This window comes from Temnothorax nylanderi, unplaced genomic scaffold (assembly GCF_030848795.1).
Source record: "Temnothorax nylanderi isolate EJ_2023f unplaced genomic scaffold, tnyl_v1.0 TNYL_tig0091_pilon, whole genome shotgun sequence".
NCBI classification, from domain to species: domain Eukaryota; kingdom Metazoa; phylum Arthropoda; class Insecta; order Hymenoptera; family Formicidae; genus Temnothorax; species Temnothorax nylanderi.
Window position 1 is genome coordinate 402,988 of NW_027249153.1, and position 27,812 is coordinate 430,799.

Below are 27,812 nucleotides of genomic sequence, written 5' to 3' on the forward strand. Positions count from 1 at the left end.
CCCAACAATATACTTTGATATTAACAAATTTAATACAGTTAAACATTGTTTTGTAATTATGTCTTGTATTTATACAAAAAGACTAAAAATAGGCAGGTATGTTGCTATTGTTACTGTTAGATAGTACAATAGCGTATCAGATATATTATGCCTCGGAAATAACATGTGAAATATGTATAATATGTATGTATATATATTTATCTACAATTTTCTCTGCGATAACGAGATATGCGCCGCATTATTAAATCATATTATATAAAAGTGCAAACATGCGAACATCGCTCGAAAGGTGAAGATCATTAATGTAAAATCTGAATTATTTACAATGCACGATGTATACATATATGTATAGATGCAGCTCTCGACATATACCTTACTTAGGCTGCGGTCCACTTGACGCTACAAATGCTTTGGGGCGTTTTTCTTCTCCTTCTTTCTTCATTGAAAGAAAAGAGAAGAGGAATGCTTCGAAGCATTTGTAGCGTCAAGTGGACCGCAGCCTTACTATAACACGTATGCTTCTGTACGTAGATCTATATCAAGAACACTATATATCTCTACACTTTTTCCCTCGACGCGAGAAGCGATACATTAAACATTCTTATTTTTCATCTTTCACCCTGAATTTCAGTCCAAATATTGCAATACTATCAGCAAATTTGCCTAAACGCGTATTATATAAAATCGATCGTTTGACGTTCTTATTACAATCAGCTGTCTTGTGTAAATAACTGCGATTGTGCGAAAGGAGGCACAATGTTGTCGACAACTGAATTTAATCAGTAAAATACTGAATTCAATCAGTATAATAAACAGCGAAATGGAAGTATAGATAGGAAGCGTACTGTAAATCTAACGAGAAAACAATTAAAAGTATATTTTGTTTTTATCGAATTCATAGTATGTGTATATATGTGTGGGATCAATTTAATTAACCAAATAACAATAAATAGTATTACGCTCTTTACCACACATATACGCACAAGATTCTCAATTCTTGCTATTAATGACGCTAGAAGCATTTGTATGAATAGCAGTTATTCACACAATTTTGAGCAGACACAGAAAGCAGCGTTATATACAAATCTACTCGAATTAAATTAATATTTAAATGCACGTGTCAATTATTAAGAAAGAATGCACATCGGTAATCTTGTCATTATATCATTATAAAAGCACTGTTTAGAGGAATATTAAAAAATTTGTTTAACTATTACCCTTAAATTATGGCTTTCTTACGCTGTATATATCTGAAAATGATTTGGATTGACAGACCCAAATAATTTTCACACATTATAAAAGATTCTCGTTGGAGAATAAGCAGATGCTTCCTACTACGAAGAATGGCAAAGTGTAGAAAATTATGATTCTCATGGCATCTACGAAGATACATTGAGGTTGATAAATGGAAAATCGTGACCGAGAATTCGAACTTGAATTCGACAATTTGCCTTATTCGTCAGCAGCTGCAGGATTTTTTGGAGCTCGTCGGCGATTGATTCAACGCGAATCTCTCGTTGTCCGTCTGGTCTTGGACACCGTTGTCTTTTATAACCTGATCGTTTTGAAGTATCTGAAACAAACATTTTACATATATTTAATATTAATAGCCACAACCAAATTAATATATGGGCTGAAACATTGGGTGAAGCAATAATAGCAATCGTCCGATCGTAAGTTTGACACGCAGATGCCAGAGATGCTGATTGGTTTCACGTTGATTAATTAATTATGCATCATAAGTCGATCACTTCTAGGGCGAAAGACGTCAATGATTAATCCGTCGTACGTCACGCATAAGCAACAGGCATAGTAAACTTAAGCTTGATTATATGACGCAAAGTCTCCACCGAATATTAATATATCCATCTTACTTTTAAGTCAAAATTATTCACGATCGCATATTTCATTTTTAAGAGGTCTGTTTCTCTATACATTTATGATTTAACATGAAAGAAAAGTAACGTGAAATATCTCTTACTTTATTGACGAGAAATTTGGCTGCTTCCTCGATGTTAATATTCTCTTTCGCCGAAGTTTCAAACCAGCCGGAGAAGTTCTTCTCTTTACAGTATTCGTCCATCTTGGCGGGCGAGTTAACCAGACCTTCCTTCTGCTGATCGCACTTATTCGCCAGTAGAACGCACGGTATCGCTGATCCATCAGGAAGCTGCACTTTTGAATCCAGGTCCTGTTTCCATTTCACCACAGCGTCCAGCGTCGCGCTCCTCGTCACGTCGAATACTATGAAAGCACCTACGGCTTCCTTGTAGTAAACTCTGGTCATGTTCCCGAACCTTTCTTGACCTAGACAGACCATTAAATATGAAGATTAGTTAAGTTTATTAAACTTAACTAATTCTAATATTAAATAAAATACTAAATATTGAATAAACACATTTAAATAAAATTATATTATTCGCGTATAATAACTCGGCTATGGTTTAAACTATTAATTAGACAATTTTAGAAGCGTCTGAGATATCTAAGATGTTTGTCAGTAAATAGGAAATAAGAACCATGCATGTGCATGTTAATCTATCTGTCACGAGTATTATGTTCCATTATTAGCTCCAAAAATGAAAGGAGGTTGTAAGTTACTATTGACCTGCGATATCCCATAACTGCAGTCTGATGATGGTATGCGGATCCCAGTTCAGGACTTTGAGCGCGAAGTCGACGCCAATCGTCGCGCGATAATGTTGGGAGAAGAATTGATGCACGTATCGTTTGATGATAGACGTTTTCCCCGCCCCGAGCTCGCCGATTACTAATATTTTGTACAAGTGCTCCCGCTTCTCGCTTACTCCGAGGTTGGGTGCATTATTCGACGACGACTGAAACAGCAAAAGGAAATACAATAAACATTTGAACGCAAAACACTTTTTTTCTTGAAGAAACAATATTTTTTTCAAGATATTATGCACTCGGGATGACGCTGCTTTTCTCCCCATTTTCATAGACAGCGCATTAACTTGATAGATAACAACGACGCTGAATACGTTTTATTAATCGTAAAGAGGAAGAACATACACAGATGATTTATCACAAATAATTGGATAATTATTAATAAGTATCGCTTATATAGATACGGAAAATATAAATAAAATGATTTTTTTTAGAAACGTAAACATTTGCGACGAACCCCGAGCCACTTCCATTCTTTCGGTTGCACCTTCCACTTGCCGAAATTGAACGTTTCTAAATTTCGCCAAATTTTTAATTCGACGTCCATGTTCACGCGCGACTTTCTAGGTGCCTGTACGCTTGTTAGAGACTGGAAATAATTACGTTCCTCGCGAATGATCTCGCTGCTGCAGCTCGCGTGAACGAAATGAACTGAGAGACTTGCATGATGGGAGAATGATCCCCGAGTACGGTTGTGGGGGACTGCACAAGAACTATAAATACAACAATAAGCCTCTCGCGTCTTAATGAATGTATTATCAGCAATCTGAATAATCGCCATCAAATTCGAAGACACATCAAGAGTGATGACCATCTTTTGAAATTTCTATTTTGATGATGAATCTTCGAAGCGAATGGATTATCTTCTATTTGATTCTCCTGATTTCGAGCAACTTCGGTTATCTATAATCGCGCATTTTTTCCTCTCAAACGTAGATGTGATATGATAGAACGCGCGAAATAACCACGTAATTCGAAACTCTGTAACCAGACGAGGTAACGCCCAAGATCCAAAGAGGCAGAAATATAAGCGGATCGGTATCAGAAAGGTACCGCAAACGCGAACCACAGCGTTTGACTGGATTAGCAGGAGAGTCTCTAAAGCTGGGTATACACTTAGCGAACGAACACCGAACAAACAGCGAATATAAACGTTTGTTGTCATTGTTCAACAGATATAATCAAAAATTTCAAATTGCTACATGCAGCAAACACCGAATCTAGTCGAATAGTATTTGGTGCAATCGAAAGAAAGAACAAACAACCTAGGAGCAAAAACGCGAATATCCGAACGTTCGCATTCGCTGCTCGTTCGCTAAGTGTATATCCAGTTCGATCCTCTCGTGTCTAATATTGGAGTATAAATCGATCCACGTCAAGAACTTTTCTACGAATGAATATATGTCTGTATCTTAGAGGTAAAGAAACGTATCTCCAGTTTTTGTCAAAATGGAGTTAATACATTTTTCAATATAACAGGAGCTTAAGTTGTATAGTGGTAAAGCGTCTTAACTTATGTCTATTATTACTAGTTTCTAAGATACAAGGTTTAGAAAAAGTTGTATTGAAAATTTTTATAGTGTCTAATTTTTAAAGCAGGTACAGCGTGTTATTGGCAATTGTACTAAATTGTATTATACATGCCAGTTAAATTACTTTATTAAAAACTTAATAAATCAAGTTACTACTTTTATTTTATATCTAAAAAAATATACATTATTAGGTACAGATATAGATATAAAAAATTCGGTATTTTCTTTAAGTTTCTCAAGAGAGAAACTTAAAAGTAATTTTAAATACTTATTTCTTTTTCCTATCAATTCTAGTTACGTAGAGCTTTGTTGATTGTGGCTGTAAATGCGTCAACGTGGAATGATCCAGGCTATCGTATTTCCAACACGACGAAGCCGATCATACATTATACGCGTAACATATATATTTCATCGTGTTTCGCAATTCAATATCGCCATTCAATGCCGCAAAACATCAGACGTTCGTAACGTCAACGGAGACAACCCTACCGCACCTACCGCGATGCATCTCACCTCAAGATGGTCCACGGCTGCCATGACGTTGTAAAGTCTGCGATAATTGCTGCCTGTATTGTCGTAATCCTCCGAGAGATCCTCCTCGTCGAGGGTATTGTCGAAAGTGGAGAACGTGTCGAAGGTCCTCACGCTAATGTGCCGCACTTTCGTCTTCCTTTCCTCTTCCAGCTGTTGAAGGAACTCGTTGCTGTCGGTACTTGATAATTTGCCGCGGGTGTTAACGTTGATCACCGTCTCGTCCGAGCGCGTCGCGTCCTTGGATTCCGAATCGAAGAAGCGTCGCTGAAATATCGCTCGCTTCTCCTCCAGCAACGATAGCTTACGGCGAATCTCGACGGGCGACGATGTCGACGGCACACATTCAGAGGATTCCGAATCGTATTTCGTCTTTACCTTGCCTCTCCTGGCCGCTGGATCTTCCGCGGGCTTCGTCTCGCTAGGCTCCGGCCATCTCGACAACGCGTATGGGAGTGTCGAGCTGCATCGTTTATCGAAAGGTGAGGCGTTATCTTGATTCTCCTGTTGCGACTGTCGTTCAGTGTCCGCAGAAATTTGAAGATGCGCGGCTGTATGGAGAAACGTTTTTACGGTCGGTTTTTCGTATATGATCTCAAGTAGCTTTCAGCGGTTACAACGTTGCTACGGTGCTATATGCGGTTGCCAATAATCGTGCAGTTCTACGTGCGTTTGTTGCGAAAAGGTTGAAAATAAATAAGATAAGCATCGGCATAAAGGAAAGGAATAAAATTTGAAGAGATGCACCTGCGTTTCTCAGAAATAAAATCCAGACATATTTTTTTTTAATGCATACGTATCTCTAGATTTTATCTTTCAAAAAACTGCAGACGCATATCTCCCAGAATTTATTTCATAAAAATACGTCAAAGACTGAATGAAATCGTCGTTAAAAAGCGAATATCGTGGAATCTTCCGCCTTTCAAGTTTCGTGCAGGTTTTGTATTCGCGACCCATAGCATCCATACAAGGCTCACCCTGCTGAACGGTTCCCGCAAAGCTCTTGATGGGCAGCGACGGCGATTTGCGTTGCACTACGCTGACGGTCTTCGTCGATTTCTCGAGCTTTTCTGGTTTCTTAATCTCCTCTTTTACCCCCTTTTCCCTCTCCAGGGCGTCGTCGTTCTCTCTTTTCGCGGCACGAGCGTATGTGTGAACGGGCGACTCTTGCGAGGACTGGCTTTGCGATCGGCTACTATTACCTCCCTCCGGAGTGTGTCGCGGCTCTTGCTGTTCCGAAGACATGCGAAATTTATTTAAGCTCAGCTTGCGCACCAGCGAATGCGACTTCTTTTTCTTCTTCTTCAGAGCCGCGCTGGAAAGCGCGTCGGTCGTCAATTTCGGCTCTTTCTCGTCCTCGAGCCGTTGTGATTGCTGCTGCTGAGATATCTCTGAAGCGGAAGGGAATTGCGAGTCAGGGAAAAGCCGTATAGAACTTTGCTCTCGGATAAGAACGAAATAAACGCGTCTCATTCCAATTTTATAATTAATAATATTGAAGAAAAATGAAGAAACTAAAAGACTCGAAAAGTAAATCTTAAGCAGATATGATTCATAAATAGCTCATGCATTCTTCGTCATTCGTTGTCTATCTCGTAAATAAGAAGCGGAAAGTTCATCGAACACGTCGAGATTAACCTTTATCACGCTGCTCTGCCTCGAAGGAGGGCGATTTCACGCGTTCGGTTTCACGCGTCTTCTTCTTGATTTTAAATAAGTTACCCTCGCGAAGGCTGCTCTTGAACGCGCCAAATTTACCCTTCTTTCGGTCATCCGCGTTGGCGCTGGAAGAGAGGGTCGCGACGCTGCCGCTGGTCAGGGTGTCGAGACTGGAACTGCTGTCGCCCACGGTGATGTATTCGCCAGAGGTGCTGGCCACGACCGACTTCCGCTTCTCTTCCTCCGACGAGGAGCGCGCGATCACCGTGTCGGGTGAACTACCACCCTCGTTCGTGTTTTCGTTGCGATCCATGATTTTCGCGAAAAATCGCGTCACGATTTAAGACGTGATGAATGGATGAATAGAGAAAAAGAGATGATGTCGTAGGGCTGATTTTTTTTATACTTTGCCGTACGAACGCTTTCCGTCTCACTTTGCTCGCAGAACACTGTTTTGGCTTCCCAGTCGTGCGCTGAGAAACCTTAAAATTCCACCGATGTTCGATCAGCCTCGAACGGATAATTCACTTATCCCTCTTCTCTCCCTTCTTAGACGCGCACGAGTTTTCTCTACGCGAATACTGGAACGACTGAGGAGAAACCGAGGACCGAAAAATAACTGCGGTCAACGACGATCGGATTTTTGACTTGGTAATTGTTAACCAATGAAAGATGCAGTAGCTGCCATCCAAGTCTGGATGGAATTTAAAGGATAGAGCGAGCTCACGGGCTAGTTTATTTTTCTTGCTTTTGTAAAATGCACATACATTTTTATGGACTGGTAAATAACGGTAGAAGGAAAAATGTAAGGATTTCGAACAATTTCAGGAATTCGGGATTATAATATCATTACACGATTATTTCACACTGTACGAGCACTATTTCTCTAAAAATTTTCACAATACACTATAGGCAGTACCTTAACATGTACAACAGGAACCACCTTGTGGAGCACTAATTAAAATATTATATTTCAAAAAGCACAAATTCACAGTCAGCATAACAAATAAAGAAATGTTAATAATATTAAATTTAAAAAAAATGAGAAAATTTTATACAAGACGACTGAAGAAACTGCAGGCTCAACGGCGTCCTGAGCCGCACTAGATGTTGATATAAAAATATGAGGGGCTAATGGGGGTGGGGCATGCAAGTATCTCCCACCACGTCACTCGGCTACGTACCGGTCTCATATTCTTTGTATGAAGAATCCGTATATACGCGTGTATGTAAACCGTGTGTCCACCTTTGCAGTTGTCTTGTCAGTTTTTCTTTGAATGTATCTACATATCTATATCTTTGCAACAATTAATATATATATATCGTTGCCTTCGGATTCATTCTTGTCTACGTATTTCGAGCGTGTGGCTTGCCATAAACTTCCCTTTAGGGGAGTTGAACTATGTCGCGCGCAATAGGCGCATTATATAAAATCCACTGTAGTTTGATAAGCGCAAATAATGCAAATGCGAGCAAATTATTTAGAGTATTTATAAGTATGCATGAACATTACGTCGCATAATGAAATAGTACACGCGACTTTCATCATCTTCCGCAAATAACGGTTACGCATTCGTCAAAAATATGGAAATTTTCACTCGGTCGAGATCGTTTAGATCTCTTTTGATCGTACACACCACATCAGTATATTGAATAAAATCAAGCAAATCGCGGTACTTCGGCAAAGTCGGAGATTGCCTCTGTCCGATTTCAACTTCCGATTTTATAATGCGACGTGACGATGCATTGCAACGATTTATAAACCGTTCGATGGAATTCACGCGTGCCTCACAGGCGCATTTGATTCTCTAATTAAACCGGGTCTTTATTCTAACAATTAATTAGCCGTGACGGATCAGCCGCCGATAAAGAAATAATGCGATAATACAGTACTAATGCGAAGATTAGAGCGAATCTTTTCAGCTCGTAATCTTAATTGGCCATGCGCGATTACGCGTGCGTTGTCGATTCACTTCGTTTGTTCTCCTTTTACGCCGTACGCGATGCATCTCGATAAGCATTTCTCAATCGCTGCGTTAATCTTTAGATATAAAAGATTTTAATTGAAATAATAGAAGCAATATACGGATTTGTTTTTTATTTTAATAGATATCACAGTACGCAAGATGTAAATTCTGTATCCAGAATTTATGAATTAATTACTAGCAATATAACAATATTAACATTAATTATCTACATTTCAGATAAGTCATAAGTTTCCCCTATCGGATTTGCTGTAATAACGTCTTAACTCATATCTCCTTGTATGTCATTAATTAAATATTAATTAAGGAAAGTTGGCAGAGCTAATGTGTATGAAACGAGTGCATTCACAATATAAGAATTCCAAATAATTCCGAAAATACGATGAAGATCGTCAAGCGTGATTCCTAGATCGATGATCATTATCGAGCACAGTTCCTACCGAATCATTACGTTATTACATTGTGCACACATACCTACGCGCGACGAACGCGGATCAGTTTCCCTCTATAGAAAGTGCGTACAAAGAAATACGTGTGGCAAGACTCACAAACCGCCGGTATAGAATGACACGCAAAGGAGAGAAGTTGCAGGACACGTTGGTCAACAACCTCAGATATTCATAACGTCCTTACACTTGCGACAGACTTGTAGCGTGCACGGTTACAAAGACACGCAGGACCCTTTCGTTTATATAACTATCAGGAAAAGCCGGGAAGTGAAGGGACATATGGAAAATGAACATCTTTGCCTATTCTTTTCTAAGAGGTTTTGTTGAAGGCATTTTTCTGGATGACAGTCTTATCAATATCTATACGCTTAACAATAAGCTTTCGAGTTCAATGCTCTCACGTGGCTAACAAAATAAAGTAGTATAATCAGAATTTGAGTTTTTAAATTTTAGAGCACCTGCCGTACAGTTTTGACTTGTCAGCATTAAATAATTTTTATCCAAAAAATGACTGCGAGTTTTCAAAAATTAGCAAAGTTCTTTTCTTTTTCCTAACGTTCCTTTATTTTTAGACTTTTTCTCCGTATGAGTATCGCAATTACGAATCTTTCCAAAACATCGAATCGGAAGATGAAACAGACATAAGTAAAACCTGAAGAATATTATAAATCAGTGGTATTGTTCGTAAGAAATAAAATTCCTTCTGTAGCACGCGCACGATTCGAAGAATGCCAACAGGAAGAAGCCTTCTCCACTTCCCATCGACGTAACGTATTACGTCACGAGTAAAATCGACGTTCCGGTAGTTAGTGACGAATTATACATCTAATCTAATTGTAACGTCCCACACACCGCCAAAGACAGATCTCATTGCGATAATAGCGTTCCAGCCAAGTAAGTCGGAGAAAGTATCTCTCGATAATTATACTAACTATACAACTTGCGGTAGAAAACAGATGTATCCCTGAGAGGTACCCGGGGCAACGTTTTCGTGAGAAATCGCGTTACGATGCGCGCTCGTCGAGGCGCCCACAGGTCGCGTAATCGACGGTGAAAGGTGTTCTTAATAAACGCGATTTAATAGCTAGTTCACGCGGGTGTCGAGCTAAAAGCGCGAGCTGAAATCTACGCGACTCGCGCGTGGCACTAGAGAGAGAGAAAGAGAGAGAGAGAGAGAAAAATCGGACCCACCTTTCTTCTAGCGTCTCTAGCTGCCTCCTGCTTGCAATTCTCGCTGAAATTCATGTTGAGATCGAGGTACAGGTGATTATTGTTCAACAGAAGCGCGGGCGGCTCCATTGGCGGCGGATTCGCTTCCTTCTTGTGCCTCAAACGCCTCTCGGTTCTCTCCTGCCTCGTGCGCAGCACGAGCACCACATTTCGGTCCAGCATGTCTAATTAGAATCTCGACCGGAGAGACTCGGACAGACTTATTTACCCTTTCGTAACACGCGCGCGACGTCCGATCGAGTTTTTCGTAATACACTGCACCACGGATCTAGCCACTGCGTAGCCAACTATCCCCGACACATTAAAATTTATCAAGAGACCATATCGAGATCTCGCGTGGCGGCAAAAGAGAAGTGTACTATAGGCACGAGGAGAACGTCTTTCTGTTTCTTCTACTATTTTACGCTATCGTGGCGACATATTTATATGTTGTCTTATTATATGTGCTCCAGTTCGTAATCGCGAGCCGCTCGACGATGACTCGATATTATACGATCTCTAATTCTCGCTTTTCCGCTGCTTTTTTTTCGCCGGTTCAACGGTAACAGCCGGGAACTTGTGCGTGATTTCGCGATGATGCAACGATCGAGGAGGAATTCGTAAATCGTGGCCGTAAGGGAACGATAGTAACGGACAGTGTGCGTCGGATAAGTGCAAAGTCCCAGCATTTATTGGTTCGGATTAGCCCGGACGTTATCGTCTACCATGTTATCGGAGCGAGCGAGGCGCCTACAAAAAATGCTAGGCGCCTCGCGAGCGTGATCGTTTTTTGATGTGCGTATACAGAGAGAAATACGGGAAGGGGGAGGAGGAGGAGGAGGAAGGCGCCGTCACGAAGACGACGACGAAGAGAGAGGACTGCGACACGCGGCTGGACCATAGTTCACCGAGTTCACCAACCTCCAAAAACCCTACGCGGCTATGAATATCGTCTCAAACAGCACGCATGTCCAAAACCAAGACATAACACGTTTTACGAAATGATGGCTAAAATCTCGATTTTGGACATGGTGCTGTTTGGGGTGGATCCGTCTAGAAACTCTGCTACTTTATTTCTGCCTACATTAGAATCAAATGCTGAAACAATCCTGAAATTATCGTTCCGTCACTCCAGTTATCAATATCGAAGGGCTGCCGCGCCGTTTCTCGGTTTGTTTGTTTTCGTTTAACGAAGAATTTATGATCCACCACTACCGCAGAGGAGAGAAACACCGCGCTGTTTACGCGTTATCGATCGCCCTGGTCGCTGCATCGCTTTAGGTGGACCACGTACCAACCGCCTGGTTCCCGGTTCCTGATTCCGTAACTCTCAACGACAGGGCCGTTATCGATACATTGTCGTCGCACAGGTATAATATATGACAAAAGCTGCGCGACTACAATATAACGATAACGACAGATATCTGTCGTTAAGAACTGAATGGGCAGAACAGGGGCACTAGACCAATAAGAAAATCCGTCAATGAATGGGCGAATAAAAAATAACAGTGAAAAATCACGGTCACGTTATCCGGTTGTCGCCGGTTAGTTTATCGAAGATTACACCAGTTTCGCCATCCTACCGAGAAATTACGTCGAAATTACGTCAGTGGGATTATTTTCGTGTCTTGTTCCAAGTTCCAAGAGCAGAAGAGACGATGACGAGAGGCGATCATGTAACGGGAATAACAACGCAAATCCTCGTAGTTGTTACCCCGCGGTTACGATCGACGTGAAACGAGCCTGGGATACGCCCGTGTTCCGCGGTTTCATCGCCGCGGTATTCTTTCCCGCCGCGAAGCCTCATAATCGAGTTACACCGATCCCCCGTGACACGATTACGTGTTCGCCCCGATCCCCGATCGGTTCGGTATACGTCCTTCGGCAGGCTTTCCCGATACTCCGTATCGGAGGGAGAAATATAATATATATCGGTGACACAAGTGATACATCGTGAATGGTGTTGCAGTTCGCCATACCGCGTATCGCGACAACCTGATTAAATATACACACGTTACATTGCGACAAAACGATTGGATTAACTTGCAATTTACATTGCACTACGACGATTACTGTTAATTACGCGCCACGCGGAGATGAACCAATTCGATATATCAATCGCTATATATAAACGTGGAAACGTTGCGAAAACGCGGAGGAAAAAAACGAAACGATGTCAAGCGATATCTATTCCGGAATAGATGGGAAATAGTACGCATCACGTCAGCCGGAATTAGAAACACAACAATCCCCGTTCATTTAGACAAGCGCAAATGAACGTAACGTGATAACTAATTATAAGAATGAGATAAACATTATACAATGCTTCGCGCGCTAGTCTCTGACTGGCGCTAAGAGACCGACGCAATTGTTTTGAATGAGCGAGCCACACTTGCGTAGTTTTGACGACACGATTCCAGGGAATATCTGTTACATGACGAATGTTGATTAAGAAATAAACAATCTGATTTATGTCCATTAATTAAGTCCATTAATTCGGTTCGAAATAGGCAAAAAGTTAAAAGTTAAGATAATTTGCTCGAGGATCGATCAATGTTTACTCGACAAGAATTCGCATTGTACATGAGCTTAAAAAAAGCTAGAATGTTCTAATCTAATATGATTAAATTGTTGACTTGCTGACCAACGTGACATTTTTAATCTTTATTACCGGTCGGCGGATATAGACGTGCTAATAATAGCTGTCGAAAAGACAAAGTACGTGATGCAATCGTATAATTTGGTGTGTTACAATATTCTACGTGACAATAACTGATGCAATCGTAATTTGGGGTGTTACAATATCCCACGTGACAATAAAATGATTTACGTCTATTACGCAGTAAATTTTGCAATTTTCGTTCCCATAACGTAAAATCCATAAATGACCATATAGGGGAGACCGGGGCTAACCCATATTATTTGAAATATAATAAAAGAAAATATAAAAATAAATTATATGATTATAACAGGAATTACAATTTTATATTGATCAATAATCTATTTTTTCGACGAAATTATAGAAGATTACGATGCCAGGTCAATAAATAAATAATGTCTAATATTGGTATCCGAGCCCTAGAGATTTAACTTAGTTCCAACAGGAAAGAATCTGTGTTTTTATCTCGATATATGTTAATTTCGGGAATCGGCGTGACCTTTCACCGCGTGTGTCGTCTCGTACGTAATGTAGATAAGAATCGTCGCCGCGTATTTTGCTCAACTACTTAATTATTCGATAAATATTCGTTTTTTTAAGGAAAAAGTCGATATTACTCGGTAAAAATGTATAATCTGAAAAGTGAAAGGTTAATAAACTACAAGAGGGTGCAAAAGAAAAGGAACAGCGTTCTCTTAAAGAACGGTAACTAACAAGCCATTAATTCCTATCGGAATTAAAAGTGATCGGTTGTTTTATAAACAGATATCGAGAGGAAGTAAATCCTCTTTTTTTAAACTCATGATGACGAAGTAATTTGATTAAATGTTACATTACTTACGCAGTTGCAGAAAGAGAGAGAGAGTTGCGTGAATTGCCAAATGCGCTTATCCGCCAGATTATCAGTGAATTACAATAAGCGTTTTATTCAAACGGCACATTTGCCACCGTGATGCAGCGATGCACGGTAATCCGAGCCTACAGGAGACCGTATGGGACAAGATAATTGCTAATTAATTGTTTGAAAGTTAAGCTACATTAATGTAAGTGGCGCGTTTATCAAATGCAGCTTATCCAGAAAAGAACCATGTAACTGTCAGATATGTTATTGGATATGATTGTTCTGAAAAGAAAATTTCTTATTTCTTATTTTTTGAAAAGAAAATTTTTTATTTTCAGAAAATATGAACAATCTGATAAGTTATATTCGGACGCTGAAAAATAATTGACGTGTCCGATCCAAACAGTTGCGTATCTATTAAAATTATTAAAAGTTAATGGATATGAGGGATTTATCTAGCGATTACATTGAGATCGCGATCTTATTGTAATGGGAAAACGATCTTAATTACGATACCAAGGTTAGGTGTGAATCACGAGTTCGTGAGACAACGATACGCAACGAGAACACAGTAGCGGAGTTCGAGTTTGATAGAGAGACAATAATGATAAGCGACAATGCATTGACGAAATGTTTGTTAAGCTTGTTTTCTCGATAGGTATCTTAATGATTCATTCGAAAGTCGTTTCGCGCAGTTTACGCGAAGGTGAAGCGCGGCGCGATAAATGCAATTTTTACATAAACTCGACTACATTTGAATTTAAATATATCGGCACGCAGCATTACCGCATTCTATCTACTGCGTGTGCAGTAGCCTGATCGACGTTATTTTTGTTATCTAAAAATCGAAAAAGTGCAGATCAATGCTGCAGACGTTCGCCAAAGATGTCCCCCGGTTGCACGTAGCGTGTTTCGCTACTCATATATAGAAAGTATCTTAAATTTTACATGCGCAGTTTTACGACCAACCCCTGCGTGCATTTCGCGGACATGCGGTCACCTTTGTCGATACGTGAAACGGCTTCTTCCTGACTACATCGTGACAAAATAGCCACGACAAAATGTTGAAAACTTCTCAAAAATAAATAGTAAATATATAAATTAAATGTAAATAGTAACAGTCAAATTTGCGTGCTCGCGCGCGCGTGTCATCTATATTGAATTGAACAAGACTATCTTAATGCGTGTTTGGTAAAAGATTGATATTCCTGAATCCTGATAATTATTATAGGAATAACTTCCGTCAAGTCTGAGAAATGATATATTAGTTGCTTTCCATTTACACTCAAGTGTTCTGAGTCACTCAGTTATGTGAGTATTTTATATTCAGGCAAGATATGTCATTTTGTATTTACCTGCTTATTTCGGTGACAAAGCTATCGCATAATAATACAGATCCATAGCCTCACTTTTAATGTTCGAGTCTATTAGATTCATTAAAGCACATGGCTCGATTGTGGATAAAAACTCAGTTGAATCTCACTTGCCAGCATGCAAAAAGAACGTGCATTTAACTGAGTTATGACGTCACAAGTGAGAATTATCTGAGTTTTGATGTAAATGGAAAGCAACTATTAATAAAATGGGAAGATACTTTAATATTTTACGGTGATCGATGGGCTCCACCCCTCCGAAGGGCTGCATGACGCAGTCACGTGATGTATTTTTACATTTTTAGAAATAATTCAATCGGACACCTCAGCATCCATAAAATAACCACAAATCCGATCCGACATAGATCGTATTCGTAGTATATATGAAACTCGATCATTCACAATAGTGACACCTTAATTCGAGGAGAAATGCGCGCGAGAGAACGGAAAGAGACACCGATCGTGTCTCTTGCGGTTATTTACCAGATACTAGACTGCGGGATGTAAAAAGTTTGGTTGAAAAAAAAGACTTATTCAATATGTTGATATTCGTGAAAAAATTAAATTAGATTAAGACTAAATTAATAGTCTCTCTCGTTTCTATATATATTATTAAATAGATATATATACATACATATATGTATAGTTTATTTAACATATATGTACCTTAGAGGTAAAGAATCGTATCTCCATTTATTATATGAATTCAGAGAAAACAAGTTTAAAGTTTTAAGTAGGAAAACGATATATTTCTTTTAGATATAAAATAAAAGTAGTAACTTGATTTATTAAGTTTTCAATAAAGTAATTTAATTCTGACATGTTTAGTGCAACTGCCAATAACACTCTGCAGGGGAGACCGGACACAAGACTCGTTGGCACAAAAGGCAAGTTGGCATTGCGTTCCGTTTATACTTTATGTATTTGGCGAAAGAAACGATGGAAAAGTTCTCACAAAACATCTCTTTTATGACATAAGTACTTTGTCCAAAGTTTTATTTAAATCAAACAAGTATTACAATAAAAAAAAGAGAAAACTCTGATTCAAGAGGTGGCAAGTAAATTTTCGAGCGTTTCGAAATATCGTATTAATGTTCTTCAGCTTGAGAAGTAAATCAAAGTGACGTATTATTAGTTAAAAGAAGAGTTTCCGTTACTATACAACATGTTATTTTGAGGAACAACACTAATTTATTATAATAAAATGACTGAAATCAACGTATGTAGAAATGGGGTATGTTGACTCAAATTAAGGCACCCTTAGCTTAACTTGCTGTTGCCGCGCACGTGAGACCTGTGTGAACATGTGATTTGCTACCTAGCTACCAATGCTGATAGAAGCATATCTATTTATATTTAATATATCTTTATATTGAAGAAAGCTACATGTAAAATAGTTTACAATTGTTTTTCTGCAACAGCATTTTACTATTCGATCATTACAAAATAACTTTAAAAGATACAATCTTTATCAAGAAGTACATATCTGCTATCTGTTTATTGTATTTCTATTACGTTTTCATTAATTTAACATGGACTGTGTCGTAGAGCCAACTTATCCCACTATCGGGGCAAGCTGGCTACAATGCAGCATATTCGTATTTCAAAGAAACTATACAGGATCGTTCCTACCATGAAAATGTAGAGAAAGGTTCTCTCTATCATATTAGTACTGTTTAATCATGATAATTAGTTGTTTAAAAAATTAAATGCCGAAATTGTGAAAACTGAGCCAACGAGCCTCGGTCTCCCCTACCTTTTAAAATTAGGTTTAAAAATTAGGCACTATAAAAATCTTCAATTCGACTTTCACAAAACGTTGTATCTTAGTAATAATAGTAATAATAATAATTAGTAATAATAGACACAAGACGCTTTACCATTGTACAATTTAAGCTCCTGTTATAGTGAAAAGTGTGTTAACTCCATTTTGATAAAAGCTGGAGATACGATTCTTTACCTCTAAAGAGCACAGATACATGATTTAATATATATAAATCGTAATATATATCATATAATATATATATAAATAATCTTTGGGCGAAAACAAAGCTGTGAACGGCGAGTGCAATTAACGCTCGAGATTCAACGGATCCCGCACCGATTCACGTTTTATTATTCGCATGCAAAGAGAGATTACTACCGAATCCTGATATCGGCAACCTCGACAGTTTGGTAGTCAATCGACGACAGATTAGATAAATCGAAGTCTTACGAAGATTATCGGCGTGACGTGTGTTGCCACGATAAATTTTCCTGTGATAATCACGGGAGGATTTCCACCGTGCTTCCCGGGAACATTTCGGGATTAGATAATTGAAGCACGTGTTGCATCGTAGCCGGGTGATGCAACGGAATTTTTTACTTTTATCGCCGAAAGGGAGAGCGGGTGACCGCGAATATTCGTACCGACTAATCGAGTGGAAGGAAGATCATCCGGGAGACCGGACAAAGAATACATTTAACTTAATCGTCGGCGCGACGTATCTAATGCGCCTCTATCGAAGACATTGACGCATCGTGGTTAATCGTCAAGATAACACGATTTTTATCGCTTAATCCATACAAATCGAAGAATACACTGAACTTAACAAAAATGTACTTGCTACACCGATGGGAATGCTATCGTCTCTTTCTACGATACGTAGGAGATAAAACGAGCTCAAGGCGGACTTTTCACACCCTGACCGCGTCTTGTCTTCATCCCGCCGAACACGCTTGTTTTCGACCCGATAATAATTTTACTGTGAAACATAAAATTATTATCGGTTATAAAATTTCGGCGTAAAATTTCCACCCGTCTCGCACTCGTCTCGATCTCTCCGTATCGTCGTTGACACGCGCGGTTCTATCTAATCGAACGAAAAGACGAAAAGGAAAAACAAAAAACAAAAAAAAAGTAAAGATACGTTTGTGAGTAATCGTCCGGAGTAACGATCCGGATTATTTAAAGCGCGTAGGCCCGCGAGGATTCGCGCAGATACTCGCACGTGTACCGGGCCGATCGCTCGGAATCGGCGTCTCTCTTCCTCTCGCCGCGTTCTCGACGAATATTTATGACGATATTAATATGTCAGGCCGTCGAGGGAGCGTTTCCAAACGGTGAAACTCCGTTTCGGGGGACATGGGAGGATCCTCCGCGACCCGGACGTGCGAGCCGATCGTTCAAAATCGGCGCGCCTAGCAGACGGAGGTCGGCGCCGGTACGCGCGTAAAAATCGAGGGGTGGAAAACGGTCGAGTCGACGTCGACACTCACCATTTGAGGGGCGGGACGATTCTGCTTGGAACCCCGGTACTCCTGTAGAGGAACGGACTCGTATCGTAGCTTCTTCTTCAAATGCGAGCGGGAACGTCTCACGACCGATATCACCACAGCTGGGCCCATCCGGCCATCTTGCCATATATCAAAACGTGTACTACGTCGCGCTGGCGTGTATCGCCGTCGAGGCTCTCCCCCTCCTCAATCACCCCCTTTTTTCATCGCGCCGCGACGACGGCGGTTGCGTAACCCTCGTCCCCTCCTCGTCGCTCTCGCGGACGTCTCGATCTCTCCCTTTCTCTCTCTTACTCCTTCCCCGACGCTCTTATCCGACGAGTCGCTTTGTTTATAGAATTTAAAGTTCCCATCGTGATCGCGGACGACGCCACTGCACGGCAGGCTGAAAACTTGGTCTCGGAGGAATAATGAATTCCGAGAGACGCATCCACTTCGCAGAATTTGTAATAATGACTTGGATGATTTAAATTGTAAGCTAGCGATCCAAGGATTCGATTCTCAATCCAGTTATCTTGTAGAAACATATAATTAATGACACAGACTTGTAAGAAAGATTGAACTGTGAGAAAAAGAAACGTTGCCACCTTTTGATTTATAAATCAATCGTATTTCGTTTGAAAAATCAAGTATTCTATTAAACTTTATAATACATATGTATAGATTAATTTTCATTGGTATAAAATAGATAATAGATGCATGGTAGAAAGACATACTTATGCCTTCTAAAGGACTAACGTATTATTTACAATGTATCATATATGACAATATTTACAATCTTCCTAATACAAAAACGGTTAATTGCTGCTGCCGAACCAATCTGATCCCATCGCACCGAAAAACGCAGCCGCCCCGGATTTTATTGCACTGGTCGAGTCATTTTTTGCCTGCTCCTTCGTTATTTTTTTACGCTGCAAATAAATGCATATTTTAATATAAAAGATAATCATTTATATACATATTTGCAAAACTGTTAGTACCATCCGTGATCTCGTAAAAATAGACATTTATAGAAACATTTATTAAATCACGTTGAGATTCTAGCTGTATAGTAGCTGTTATTTAAATTGCATTTAATTACAATACTATTATATTTTTTCCTAACAAATCAATGTAACATAATTTCTATGTTACTTTTTCATCCTTTGAAATAAAAAAATAATGGGTAACATAAAAGGATAAATAAAATTATATAATTGCATTAATTCGAAATTGATTAGTTGCGTTAATGCAAAATCACGCCATGCAAATCACTTTACCGGCTTACCAAATCTATACATTCGTGATATTTTTGTCTCAATCACACAAAGAGTAAAATCTAGGAATAGGTATATGTTTATTCGGACAATAATAAATGTATTTTAATTTGACAATTTTGCTCTTAATTATATAACCGAAATATAAGAGTATTCGATACGTACCTGCGTTTTATCAGGTATTGGCACCGACAAAATTGGCAAATTCCTTGTTGGAGCGGTTACAGTTAATGGCGGGAACCATGGTGCTCCTGTACAAACTGCGAGTACTGCAGGCGGTTCGATTTTTCCATTGTCATTGCTGGTATGTTCATTGCGTGCACCCAACGTCGAATGCAATTGTTCTAAATGACTGACCAAGTTTCCAAATATCAACTAAAAAATTAGATATTTTAAATCTCTCATTGTTATCACATAAAACCTCTAGCTTTATTAATAATATACTAACCAAAGATCTTTGAACGGATTTTTTAACGTTGGTGTGGATGAACGGATTGAAGACATCGTAGTCGAATGGATCTATTTTCGCAAACACTGCATCGCACGTTTTGATTGATAATTCATTAAGAACTTTGTTTTCATGGGGCACCATGAGCAACGTACAATATCTTATATCGTATAGTACTTGAAACGCTTGCTTTTGTCTGAGGTCCATGTTTTTAGACGCATTAAGATAATAATTAAATAATTCCGTAATGATGCTTTCGATAATTTGCTGCAGTACCCTCCTAAAATTGAGAAACGGAATATATCATGAAAAATGAAGTGTCTCAATCTGTGTTGGACGGTGTTGCATCATTTACTTACTTTGGAAGCGTATGAGGTATAATCTTATTTAAATCTTTGCAGATGGCGGTCAAGAATTTTTGCAAGGGGATCGATGGCTGATACGGTATTAAAATTTCAGACTTTATTCGCTTTCCCTCTCCGGATTCTTCCTCGATGGTAACTTTCTCCCATTCCGATACGATCCAATGGACGCGCAATCCATCGATTGGCTCTCTCAATATATATTTCTTCATATGCTCAGATATTTTAACTTTATATATATTAGCCCAAATGGACCACATGCAAGTACTTTCTTCCTTTAGATTGTCACAAACAGCTTGCCACTTGACATTCGTGATGGCGAGTCCAGATATTTTCGACGATGTAAAACACTTGTTTAAATTCGGACACAAAGTAGTTAATGCAAAGAGAAATCTTGCTAAAACTATAGCGTTTATATCACTTCGACCGTGTTTGGGTTTGTCATTGACGCATGTGTTCTTCATAAATTGTACAAGGTCTTCGATCTTTCCGGTGCTGATTACTTGCAAATGTTCTTGGACTTCATTACGATCGGAGAATGAACTTGCAATTAAAGATATGTTCGCCGAAAGTAAATTATCTTTTATCGTTATCACTCGTTCAGTCTCGTATAAATAGTGCTCGAGATCGGACAGTAGCGCATATAGACTTTCGTCGAATTTTTCGCACAATTTCATCACGTTTGGGGAAAATCCTTTAGCTTTCATTAGCAAGGACCTCTTGTTATCCAATCCACCGTTCTTTGTAAGTTTCTGCGGAATGTCAGTGGGGGAATCTTTCCATACAAACCATCGTAAATCGTGTTCCGGAAATTCAAATTTATCATGCACTACTTTATCGAGCAATTCTGCTATATTGGATTTCAAATCGGCCAGCGTATCAGTCCATTTATTCGTTATAATACCTATTAACAAATCATCGTTAATTATTAAAATAAATAGTATCTTTACCTTTTTATATAGATATAATTACATTTTGCTCGTTTAGTTATAATAGGCTGGAAGAATTCCATCCAGAAACTTATTCTCGGTAATGAAAGCTCTTCCCATATGGAATTCCAATTTTCAGGCAGGTTCACGCTGATAGCTTCTTCCCGAACATTGTACAGGCCTTTAATAGAAACTATTAAATCTAATAATTTGGTGACCTCGTGATTAGAAAAATCGTTCACCCAATCCAACCAAGATTTAACGCTATCTTGAAGAGCCGATAAAGGAAAGTTTTTCGGTACATCCTGAACAAATGGTTTATGATGTTTGGTAACGGATGGCAGGAACTTTTCGAGTAAATCTTGATCTAAATCCAACTGCGATAGCAAAGAATACGCTTCTTGATCTTTTATGTCTGTTATAAACTGCAGGACTAAACCTCCAGGCGCATTATCCGCATCTGTAATCATGTAAAATAGTTGAGAACGAAATTTTCTGTTTGCTGCATTAAGATCGTAAAACAAATAAAATACTTACTTATAAAGCATGAATATATTAAGTGCACAGTTTGTATAAGTATTTTCATACATAACTTCAGCTTATTTTTGACACTGTCGTGACTTTCTCCTTTAACGACAGATTCAATGGCATGACTTCTCGAGGATATTAATCTTTCTAAAAGATTTGCAAACGACGATTCATTCAGAAACACGAGAGATGCCAAGCAGTTTGCGGCATTCTACAAGGTAAATATATCATTAGTACCTAACAATTAAATATCATGAAATAAGCAACAATTTGTATACCAACTGTGGTCGAAACGTCCAACGACTGCAATATTTTGTTGCATTCGTTAGATATGATGCTCCTAAACTGCATAATAACATCCCACTGCTTCGAAACAATTGGATATCTATGCAAAAGCTCGGTGCTGCCGACTTCGAACATTAGACTGTAATTTATATGTTGCGCTATTATGTATAACTGGGTGGCAAATAATAAATTCTGATTCTCAATGCTCGTCCAAATGTATTGCGGAATGTCCATTAGGATTTTGATTTGGATGATAACGGAGTCAAAAACGTGTCCCCTTCTACAAAAAATTACAGTTTGAATTCCATCGCTAACATAAATTTTTCATTTCCCCGTATGCACTCAGATAATATGTGCGAGTAATATTTAAAGAAGAATACTTGTCCAGCTTATCTTCGATCGGCTCGGTTTTAAAACCAATAAGATACTTCTTTTGCAATTCTCTAAATCTATCCTCTATATTAGCGATTCTTGCGGTGACTTTCTCAGACGTGATCTTCATCTTCCCAATTGTGTCAGCAGCCAATATCAAGTCTCGATATCTTTCCCTAAAAATCATTAATATGAAAACTGACAGATTTGATGTAACTCTATGCACCTTTTTGTAAATTTTAAAGTGATAAGACAAACTTCGATAAACTTTAATTAAAAAATGTGCGTTTTAATAGTTAAAAAAGGTTAATTGTAAGCTAAATTGAGCTACGTGAGGGAGCCTTACCCAACCAACGTTCGCAATTCTATTTTCTTCCTGTCGCTTTCCAGTTGAATCTTTTTCTGAATCTCCTCGATCTCCTTAACGGTGTGCTGCTCGAACAACTTGTTTATGTCCAAGTCGAGGTAATTCGTAGTCGTCATATTTCTGACGTTTCGTGCACTCTCTCTATCTCGATGATTAACAAGAAATCCCACGTCTGCCCACTGCCCACGTCCGGCCACGTCTCCCACGAGTCCCACGTAGCCCACAGGTTAGATCGCAGGTTAGACCGCCATCGGCTGTTTTATCGTGTATCGATAAACGCCCCGTGGAAACGTCATCCGGCGGACGTCCGTTAGTCGGCGCCGCACCTGTACTCGCCCTGCACCTGCGGCTCTCCCTCTGGGAGTTACGTGCTCCGAAAATGCTTATCAGGGGGAAGGCTCGTCCCTGACGTCGAGTACAGCTAACCAATTCGACGAGGCAGGCGCCCGTCGAGGACGGTGCAAATTCCGTAGTTCTCGCGCGTACGGCGGGCGGTGCGGCCCGGCGACGAGGATCACCAACCCCCAAGGTGCGCCGACATAATCCCCGAAACGTCGAAATCGCCGCCGCGGACGAGGAGGAACGCTGCGATCCTGCGATCCTGCGATCCGAGCGACGGGGGGGTGCGCTACTGGTATGCGGCGGCTCTTTGTCGCCGTGGGAAACTCCGGCGGATTCGTCTCGCGTGACTCGCGTCGCGTCGCGTGTCGCAGATAGTCCGGACGTCCCGAGGAAGGTTATGTCGTCGGCGTAGCGCCGTCGCGCGGACGATCTACGATCGCCACCACCCGGCTGCCGCTGCCCGCCTTCCTTCCGGTCGGGGATCCGCTCCGCTCCGCGAGCGAGCGAGCGCCGAGCGAGCGATGAGATTTTTCGTCGCCCGGTGACATTCCCCCCCCGCGTGGCGTGGCGACAGCAGGTGTGTCCCCTCGGGTCTACGGATGTGTGCGCGGGCCGCGGACACCCCACCACCGAGCCCGAGCCACCGACGTCGAGCGTCGAGAGCAGCTCTCCGGTCTCCCCATCTCGGCATCGCGGTTTCGTCGTCGGCGAGACGGTAGCGGTGATGCGCGCTACCGGGCCGAAAACAACCTAATCGGGGGCCCCGATGACTGTCGACAACACGGGTGAGCATGCCTTCCTTGATTCTTGATTCTGCGTCGCGCCTTGGCGCGCGGGCCTTATCTCCGACTCCGACGGACAAATGGCAAAGTTGAGCCGCTCCGCGACTTTCTTCTCGCCCCTTTTTTTCTTTTTCTGGAATTAGCGCGTTCGCTGCAAGGACTCGCGCCGCGTTGCTATTTTCGCGCTCGGCGCGAAGAATCGGCGTTGGACGAGAACGAAAGTTTCGAGGTAGGGTTATATTTGTCAAACGAATTGCCTTGGGGTCTAATATGCGAAATATCTCCTTCCTCCTTGAGTGATACGTACGTACACATACCTTAAAAGGAATTGCGACGGTGTTTCGAAATAAATTATTTCAGGGTACAAAACGTGCCTATATGTGCGACTCCTGGGTGTGATGTCCCAATATGGTAAACCGGCCTGTCGGATAGATTGAAATTTTTATATAATTTTGTTCCGAGTCGGAAAATGATAATATTGTTACGTTCGGTATATTTTGAATGCAGATTACCACAAGAGAAAAAGGATGAGTGCCTCACTACCGTCACTTCAGCCAAATAGTCAAAGCTTGGAAAGGCAGAGACATGTCAGGACAACGACGGAAAGACTGTACAACAGTCTTACCAAGAAAAGGTTTGATTCTATTAATATTAGTCACTAGGATTAGTCATGCTAGATTTCTTATTTAGCCGTGTGCGCACGTGGATGCTGCTGGTGATTAAACCAACTCGTATGTGTGTTTCTAGGAAAGATACGAAGCAAACAAACGTGGAAAGAATGTGGATAAACTACGAAGACTGCAAAGATGACTTTTGGGCGGCTATAAGACCTAATTATGATTATATTATGGATACTAATTTAATCGAAACTTGCAAGGTAAGTTTGAGATTTAGCTTACAAGTTTGTCAAACTTATGCATAGAGATTTAGCGTGAGAAGATAAACGTTGAATTATTTTCAATATTTTTAGGAAGCGAATGGTGAACTGACTACTGAACTAACATGGGACGAAACGGACGTGTCGACGCAATCGTGGAATTTAAAGGAAGTCAGTAATCAATTTTCAGAGCTTTACTCGTGGTTAAGATTTCTTCAAGAAGTGGTCTATTCTAAAGAAGAAAATCTTCTAGACAAAAGCCTGCGTGCAGTATGTATCTCAGTGAATCTGACATATACTACGTTTACGCGAACGTTACTTCTGTAGTAACTTACAATAATTCCCTTCTTTACGCGGAGTTAATCGTCATAAATTACTACAGAACCCCCTTTACATGGAGGGAATTATCGTAAGTTACTGCAGAAGTAACGCTCGCGTAAACATATAGATATTCAAAATATAAGATTAAATAAATCTCGCGTTGAAACTATTAAAAAAATTGAATAAATCGTTAGGCTCACATGGAGGAGCTGCGACGCAAGGCGTACAGACGCAAATTGTTCAATGAGCAAGCGGAAAAATTAATTTCTCGCGCCCCTGCTTTAAAAGACGAAGTGGCGTGGCGTGTAGATCACTTAAACGCAAAATGGGAACTAGTTGAGCAAATTATGGCGCCCATAGACCGACCAGTATCTAGTCAACAAGATATATCAGCGGGTAATTGTTGCCCCTTAAAAAATTACATGTCTTTCGCATGTTTACCAATGTACACGTGATCGATTTGTTCCAGACTTTGAACGTGAAGTGAAATGTCTAAGAAAATGGTTACGAGAAATGGAGTCGCGTCTTCCACTTTTGAAACCTTCGAATTTCTGCGTCAACTGGACTCTGTCAGAACTGGAGGAAAAAGCGCTGGAGCTCATGGTAAGTATCGCTTTCTATTATTATTGTATTCAGGTAGTAACGTAATTATTAGTGTCTCATTCTGTCTTTCTTATTCGTCGTCAAATTTCACCATGTGGTTCACATTTTACGGACAGATGTCCCTTTGGGTCTCCCTTTTATTTTTCTTTGTTTCATTTTACTATAGGAAAGGTCAGTCCGCTTGTAGAAAAAAATGCTTTTGTATAGAAATATAGCATATGTTCCAACATGATCGTTTTTCTATATATTAGAATTAGATAATAAACAAATAAATGTTTAAAAATTTTATTGTAAGTCACTATAAAGACAGGTGAACGTCTTTAAAGTTCCCCTCGGGTAACTTTTGTGCATGCGGTTGTTCTTGTCTTCCTGTTTTTTTTCCCCTAAGTAAATTGGATAGCGTAAAATGCACGAAGCGGAACGGAGCATATAAATATGCTGATGATTTAGCTTTACTAGCTGAGGCAACCCGTTTATTAACCGATTTAATTGTTAACGGCGAAGCGGCGAATGCTAGGAAGCGGCACGATTCGGCGGAATACGTGCTAAGAATAATGCCGCGTTGGTCGGAGCACGTGCGTGGCGCACCGGGCTGAATTTTCGCTGGCTAAGAGACCGGCCAACGCAACAGGCCAACAGCTAAGCTAAGGCTAACAAGAGGAACGGATGTGATGGCGTACTCAGCTAACTCAGCTGGAGTGGGGAGCGAACACTCGGCGCGTACCGCGTACCCCACAGTCCCCACGTTTGTTGTTTTGTTCCGGGCTCCGATCTTTGCCGAAGGCTCGCGTTCGGACGCAAACGATGCGCTTCGTTGCGCGCTGGAGAGACCGAGGAGACTAAGCAGCTGCCTGCCGGCTGCACGAGCCGACAGAGTTCGCCGTTCCACGGTCGCCGCCGGTGGACGGGCACGTTACAACGAGCACGTTGATCCAAGGTTCCCTTCCTCCTCGTCCTCTCTTCTTTCTTTCTTCCTTCCTCTCCACGATCATCTCTCCCCGTTCTTTTCGCGTCTCTTTCTGCTTCTTCACTTCTTCGCCTTCCCTTTCCGTTTCCGTCTAGTTCTCATCCCTCTTTTTTCTAGAGCGTCCGCTATATTTAAACGCAAATGGTGCGCGTCTTTTGTGTTTCGACCTGTGTGATCGCGGTATCCCTCACGTAGGGTCTCTGTGTGCAACGCGTGGCTCGGCTGGCTTTCCGGCTCACGACCTCACGTATCACCGGCATCTTATACCGCCAGAGCATCCCCTCCGTTTACCCTTCTCGAAAAGCAGCGGGAGTTCATCTCGGGGAGGAATCCACGGTCATAATCGCCGTGGGTATCCGTGGGTCAGCCAGACCGGAGTCTCTTCTTCCTACGGGTGTCGGGTCTAACCGGCCACCGCCGCTCGGGCTCTCTCTCTCCCCTTCTTCCTTCGCCTCCTACTCGTTTTTCCATCCGTCCGTCCGTCCGTCCCGTCTAACCGAGACATACCACGGCAACGCTCGGAGCTCGAACTTCTTCGCGCGGTCCATTCGACGTGGTTTCTCCGCCGCCGTCGCCGCCGATTACCGCGAACGAACCCTGGCGTGACCCCGCGCGGCGCGGCGCGGCGTGGCGAAGGAGTCATTCATGCGTCGTGACGAGCACGAGTGCGACGAAATCGCCGCGAGAAAGCGCGGAACCGGGGGTCCGAGGCGTTTGAAAGAAACGACGCCCCTCGACCCGTCTCGTCGTCTCGTCGTCGGTCTGTGCCGGCTGTGAAGAAAAAGAAAGAAAGAAAGAAAGAAAGAAAGATGCGCTTCGTTCGCGAGTGCTCGTAGTGCTACAGCGTGGGGATGCTCCACGGTCGCTCCTCGTTTCTTCTCTCGTGTGGTTCCTCTTCTTGTGGATACGCGTGCTGTCTCGACACGTCGTCTCGCTTTCGCGCTGACCATACAACGGTGCGCCGGTGCGCTCTTCCTCCTCGGGATAGTGGATATGCATTTTGGTAAGCTCAACCGAATGGAAAACTTATCGTTTTCTCTTATCTAACGAGGAAGCTTCCACGGAGCTCGTATTCAAGTATCGATCGAACGGATTGCCTCGCCGCCCCGTTGATCTAACCGCTGATTAAACAGCATTGTTTCAAGGCACGTGAACGTAAAAAGTGCGCGGT

The 27,812-nt window shown here is 41.1% G+C and overlaps 3 protein-coding genes across 8 annotated transcripts in view; 1 reads left to right on the forward strand and 2 right to left on the reverse strand.

Moving 5' to 3' along the window:
• Positions 1 to 10: 10 nt before the first annotated feature.
• Positions 11 to 18,345, reverse strand: Rab32 (RAS oncogene family member Rab32). 5 transcript variants are annotated; one of them, XM_071710788.1, is made up of 6 exons: positions 6,390 to 7,304; positions 5,687 to 6,142; positions 4,734 to 5,302; positions 2,609 to 2,837; positions 1,982 to 2,307; positions 11 to 1,573 (listed from the first exon to the last, which is right to left on the reverse strand). In XM_071710788.1, exons 1-6 carry the CDS (start codon positions 6,721 to 6,723, stop codon positions 1,460 to 1,462), a joined length of 2,028 nt encoding a protein of 675 aa, XP_071566889.1. In that variant the 5' UTR covers positions 6,724 to 7,304; the 3' UTR covers positions 11 to 1,459. The 5 variants fall into 5 exon arrangements, with proteins under 5 accessions (XP_071566889.1, XP_071566890.1, XP_071566888.1 ...); XM_071710789.1 differs by having other exon boundaries at positions 4,734 to 5,287; positions 5,747 to 6,193; positions 6,390 to 7,303; XM_071710787.1 differs by having other exon boundaries at positions 5,729 to 6,142; positions 6,390 to 7,302.
• Positions 18,346 to 18,813: 468 nt separating this feature from the next.
• Positions 18,814 to 22,866, reverse strand: Cog1 (conserved oligomeric Golgi complex subunit 1). Of its 2 annotated transcripts, XM_071710629.1 has the most exons (9): positions 22,729 to 22,866; positions 22,391 to 22,558; positions 22,008 to 22,290; positions 21,735 to 21,936; positions 21,241 to 21,657; positions 20,266 to 21,172; positions 19,907 to 20,186; positions 19,624 to 19,833; positions 18,814 to 19,113 (listed from the first exon to the last, which is right to left on the reverse strand). In XM_071710629.1, exons 1-9 carry the CDS (start codon positions 22,863 to 22,865, stop codon positions 19,000 to 19,002), a joined length of 2,718 nt encoding a protein of 905 aa, XP_071566730.1. In that variant the 5' UTR covers position 22,866; the 3' UTR covers positions 18,814 to 18,999. The 2 variants fall into 2 exon arrangements, with proteins under 2 accessions (XP_071566730.1, XP_071566731.1); XM_071710630.1 differs by lacking the exons at positions 22,391 to 22,558; positions 22,729 to 22,866 and having other exon boundaries at positions 22,004 to 22,220.
• Positions 22,867 to 23,734: 868 nt separating this feature from the next.
• The window catches only part of LOC139775002 (uncharacterized), a 42,572-nt gene continuing 38,494 nt past the window's right edge, over positions 23,735 to 27,812 (forward strand). Inside the window, exons 1-6 of the mRNA XM_071710628.1 lie at positions 23,735 to 23,876; positions 24,381 to 24,507; positions 24,621 to 24,750; positions 24,844 to 25,020; positions 25,266 to 25,467; positions 25,541 to 25,674. Coding sequence (XP_071566729.1) covers positions 23,858 to 23,876; positions 24,381 to 24,507; positions 24,621 to 24,750; positions 24,844 to 25,020; positions 25,266 to 25,467; positions 25,541 to 25,674 — 789 coding nt within the window. The 5' untranslated portion in view covers positions 23,735 to 23,857. The remainder of the gene's footprint in view (positions 23,877 to 24,380; positions 24,508 to 24,620; positions 24,751 to 24,843; positions 25,021 to 25,265; positions 25,468 to 25,540; positions 25,675 to 27,812) is intronic.